This window comes from Vicia villosa, linkage group LG6 (assembly GCF_029867415.1).
Source record: "Vicia villosa cultivar HV-30 ecotype Madison, WI linkage group LG6, Vvil1.0, whole genome shotgun sequence".
NCBI lineage: Eukaryota > Viridiplantae > Streptophyta > Magnoliopsida > Fabales > Fabaceae > Vicia > Vicia villosa.
Genome location: NC_081185.1, coordinates 13,520,436 through 13,525,702, shown reverse-complemented (window position 1 = coordinate 13,525,702; position 5,267 = coordinate 13,520,436). Strand labels below are relative to the sequence as shown.

Here is a 5,267-nt window from a genome sequence, read left to right as displayed (position 1 = left end):
TGACTGAAATCGGGCAATTGTCCATTCCTAAAGAATACTACATGTTTAACTAACTTCCAAATATATATATATATATATATATATATATATATATATATATATATATATATATATATATATATATATATATATATATATATATATTGTATATAACATATTCTATTTAATTAGATGATATAATTTTCTCCTCTAAACAATAAAACACCTAATAACACACAACTTTAAAAACAAAACATTTCAATTGTTAATGGTTAATTTAAGTCTTGTTTGATAAAAATAGCTGTTAGTTGATAGCTAATAGCGGCTAACTGATAGTTGTTAGCTTACAACAGATGACAAATAGTTTATAGCTGATGACTAATAGTTTATAGTCGAAAGTTGATAGTTGATAATTAAATTTAAATGCTTAGTAAATTAGTGGTTACACTAGTTAATAAATTTAAAATGATATAAAGGGTCGTTCTTAATTAAAAAATCGGTGATTATTATTTAATTATATTTATATTATTAAAATAAATTCTATAATTATCTTATTAAAATATATATATAAAGAAATTTATAATTATCTACTAAATTAATGAAGATTAGATTATAACTATGTACCACCCATGACAAATCTTGAATTTTGTTATCACCTTTGTCATAAATCAAAATTGCGACCAACACAAACAAAAGTACCAAAATCAAATCCAATCCAAGAGAGAGAAAAAAACACAAACTCCAATCTGAACCTACTTCTGGTTCTTCTTCCTTCTTCAATCTTCATTTCACAATCTCATTCACCTACCCCTCACAATTTTCCCTCATTCATCAATCAATGGTTGCAAAATCTAAGGTAATTGTCATTCATCACAACCCATCATAGCTTCACTCTTCTGTTCCCTTCTCTCTGTTCAAAAATCTAATCTTTTTAGGTCTTAAATCATCAACCCTTGAGAAAATTTTCATTTTTTTGATCTTGATCTGGGTTGATTTTGTTGGGTTGTTCATAATTTTGTGATTAGGGTTTCAGGGATTGTTATCAGTGATTGTTAAAAAGAGAAACTTTGGTTGGTGTTAGATTGGAATTGGGGATTAAATCTGAAATTTTGTTTGTTTTTTAGGGTTTTTGAGGAATTAGATAGAGTATGGATTGTATTGTGAAATCTTCTGAATTAGGGTCTGGTGTTGTTGTTTGTAATGGTGAATCTGAATCAGTAGAGAATGTAGTTTTTGGTGGAGATGTTAGATGTTGTATACAAGCTTCTCCTCCAAGGGGAAATGGGTCAAGGAATACTAGTCCGATGGGGCGAGTCGGGTCGAGGAACACGAGTCCGTCGAGGCAGATTGTTAAGACTAAACCGAGGGGTTTAGATGAAGAAACACATGGTACATTCGGTAAAGTAGTGCACGCCGATGTTCAAATGGAGGATAACATATGGGCTATGTTGCCTGAGGATTTGTTGCATGAGATCTTAGCTAGGATTCCTCCGTTTCTGATTTTTCGGCTTCGTTTGGTTTGCAAGAGATGGAATTCATTGCTTCAGGATAGTAGTTTTTTCAAATTTCATTCGAGTGTTCCGTCGGATGGACCTTGTGTTCTTAGTTTCTGTAAGAGCTCGTTGATCCCGCAGTGTTCTGTTTATAGTTTACCGCTTAAGGCTTGGTATAGGATGTCTTTCACGTTTTTGCCGCATTGGGCTATATGGTTGGTTGGTTCTTCTGGTGGTCTTGTTTGTTTTTCCGGGTGCGAAGGATCGGTGTTTTGTATATTGGTTTGTAATCCGCTCACTCAAACATGGAGGGTATTGCCGAGTATGCATTTTAATCAACAGAGGCAATTGATAATGGTTGTTGATCGAACGGATCGGTCTTTTAAAGTGATAGCAACGAATGATATATGTAGTGACAAATCATTGCCAACTGAAATTTATGACTCGAAGGAAGATCGGTGGTCGGTTCATCAGACTATGCCGGCTTCTAATCTTTGCTCTTCAAAGATGGCATATTGTGATTCTAGGTTGTATTTGGAAACCCTTTCGCCGCTCGGTTTAATGATGTATAGACTAGATATAAACAGTTGGGAACATATTCCGGCTAGGTTCCCGCGATCGTTACTCGACGGTTATTTGGTTGCCGGTACCCAGAAGCGACTTTTTCTTGTTGGAAGGATCGGTCTATACAGCACTCTACAAAGTATAAAAATTTGGGAACTGGATCATGCCAAGATTTTGTGGGTGGAGATTAGTAGGATGCCGCCGAAGAATTTTCGTTCGTTATTGAGATTATCGGCCGAGAGATTCGAATGCTTCGGACTCGACAACTTAATCTGCTTCACCTCTTATAATCAAGGGAAGGGACTTCTGTTTGACGTCGATAAAAAGATCTGGTCTTGGATCGGCGGGTCGGCTTTTCAGTCATACAACAATCAAGCTTGTTTCTACGAGCCGAGATTTGATGCTTCTATCTACTAAGCTAGAGTCTCATGACACGATCGATGTCAAATATCGACCGACAACACTTATAAAAGAGGTTTACCTACGACTTTTTTGCCTGATGTGTTGCAGCGTGTATCTTTAACTTCAACTTCTGCAATGCTCGCAGGATTGACAGTGTACTGAAATCTGTAATCGCATAAATCTCGTCTTGAACTTTAACCTTATGTAACTTCTTGTAAATGTTCTCCCCGACTTTTCTTAATGGCAAAGTAACTGATTATGAACACGATTTGCCTTGTAATTTTATCGTCTTGATGCTGTTGTAGAAATTGGTTTTACTAGTTGTTGTTAATGTATATTGTTGCACTACTATTCGATGCAATACAAAAGCTGATCAAAGAATCTGTTTGGATTGACTTATCTGAGCTTAGTTACATATAAGCACTTGTGAGATTGTTTGGAAGGGCTTATGAAAACTGTTTATTACATGTACATAAGTTGTTTTTCAGCTTGTTTCTTTCTATAAGCACTCTAAGTTAGCAATGTAAGAGCTTATTGATTTCTGGCTTTCTGCGTTAATTAGAGATAAGTGCATCACAAAAAATGAAATTACTACAAGCAAGATTTTCATTTTTCTTATTTATTTATTTATTGTATTGTTAGAGTTTGATACGTTTCTTTTATTTATTGGGCTATATTAGTTTCATATTTGGGCAGTGGTGGGTAAAATATTGAGTCTCCGAATATATACATATTTTTCTAAAAAATAAAAAAACAAGTGAAAAATATATTGAAAAATACAAAAATCTATTAATTTATTAAAAAATAAATAAATAAAAAAGCGAATAAACCAATAAACCCGCTACCTTGAAGGATTGGGTTAAATTCTTATATCCAATTTTTTTCCTGTGTACGACGGGACGGGATAGGACAAAGGCGTTTTGTCACCCCTAATTTTATGTAGACTCTGTTTGGTTAAGATAATTTTTAAGCTTACAACTTATGTCTTATAGCTTATAAGCTCATATGACAATAAAAAATATGTTTAGTAGCTGTCTTTTTGTCACAAGCTTATAGCTTATTTTACAGACTTATAGTTTTTTTTTAAATGCTATTTCAAATAGCGTTTTAGCTTATAACTTATCATTTTTCTTCTTATTTTGCTCTTATTATTTTAAATAAAATTCACTACCATCTTTTATAATTTAAAATAAAATAATTATATATTAAATATTTTTTAGGTCATTTTAATTTATCAAACAATTAAATTAACTTATCAGCTATATATCATCAAATAGTTAAATTAACTTATCAGCTATACATCATCAAACATTTTAATTGAACTGTTAATTTTATCAAACAGTTAAATTAACTTATTAGCTATACATCATCAACCATCAGTCATAAACTATAAGTTATCAACTAACTTATTAGCAGACGCTATTTTTACTAAACAGAATAATAGTAACTAGTATATATATATATATATATATATATATATATGGCATATCATATGAGAATGCCATATTTATATGAGAATATGATAATGAATCTGAACCATTGGATTTTAAAATAAATGGTGGTGATTATGGGTGAATCTTTTTCTCTCTCTACTACATCATTTATTTCAAAATGTAGGAGAGGAAAAAAAATTCACCCATAATCTCCACCATTTATTTTAAAATTCAATAGTTCAGATTCATTCTCACATCCTCATATAAATATGACATTTTCATATGATATGCCCTTATATATTAGAAAGAGATAGAGACCTAAATGAGAAGGAGAGGGTTGAAGAGAAAATGTTGAAGGAGAGGATCCAAACCCAAATAATTTTGATTTTAGTCCCTAAGATCAAAATCCGCAGGAAAATTCGAAGAAAAATTTATACCATTTGGGATCATATATACCATTTTTCATATATAAAAATATTTAGATCATTAATAGATTTTTCCCATATACAAATATTATTTATATTTAGGTATCGCTTACATAAAAATATTTAGATCAATAATAGTTTTATTCCCGTATGTGTTTTTTGAATAAAAAATGTTTGTATCAGAAATACCATTTTTCCTATATAAAAATATTTAATCAATAATAAATTTGTTCCAGTATATAAATATTATTTTTGTTTAGGTATCATTTACAAAAATATCTGAATCAATAGAATTTGATACTAATAGAATTTGACCATAAATAATAGTAATATGTTACAATTTAATAAGTAATACATTTTTTTCCCGTAGATATATATTTCTCATATTTACATTAATAACTTAGATTTGTGAAATGACATCAATAACAAATAATTTTTCAAATATTTAATTGTGAAAAAATTATTTTAATTGTATAAACTTCATTAATGACATATATTAATATAATAATATTTTGAATCATATAAATTAAAGTTAATGATAAGTGCCACGTACTTTTGTATTTTATCCAATAACACACCTTTTCCAATATATTTTTAAATTCATTTTAATTAAAATATTTTTTTAAACTAAAATTATTATTATTTTCGTAAAAAATATTGTATCTTAAAATTAAAATTATTTCAAATTATATTTATTAGTATTAATATTTAATTACTAAAATTAATTTTTAAAAATTTAATACTATTTTAAATGTAAATTAACAATCATTTAAAATGATTATAATAATCTTTGTATTAAAAAATAATTTATTGGAATATTTTGATTAATAATTTATTATAAATAATAATAATAAAGTAATAAAAAGTGAAAAGTGAAAAAGTAAAAAGTGATAAAGTGAAAAAGTGAAAAGTGGAAAAGTGAGGTGAAAAGTGAGTTAGAAAACACCAACATAAGACATTTTTTGCCCCTA

General features: G+C 29.3%; 1 protein-coding gene across 1 annotated transcript; it reads left to right on the top strand.

The window, feature by feature from the left end:
• The first annotated feature begins 617 nt into the window (after positions 1-617).
• On the top strand, positions 618-2,849 carry LOC131611247 (F-box/kelch-repeat protein At5g15710-like). Its single transcript, XM_058883329.1, has 2 exons — positions 618-835; positions 1,104-2,849. The coding sequence occupies exon 2, from the start codon at positions 1,128-1,130 to the stop codon at positions 2,451-2,453; it is 1,326 nt and encodes a 441-aa protein (XP_058739312.1). The 5' UTR covers positions 618-835; positions 1,104-1,127; the 3' UTR covers positions 2,454-2,849.
• Positions 2,850-5,267: the final 2,418 nt, after the last annotated feature.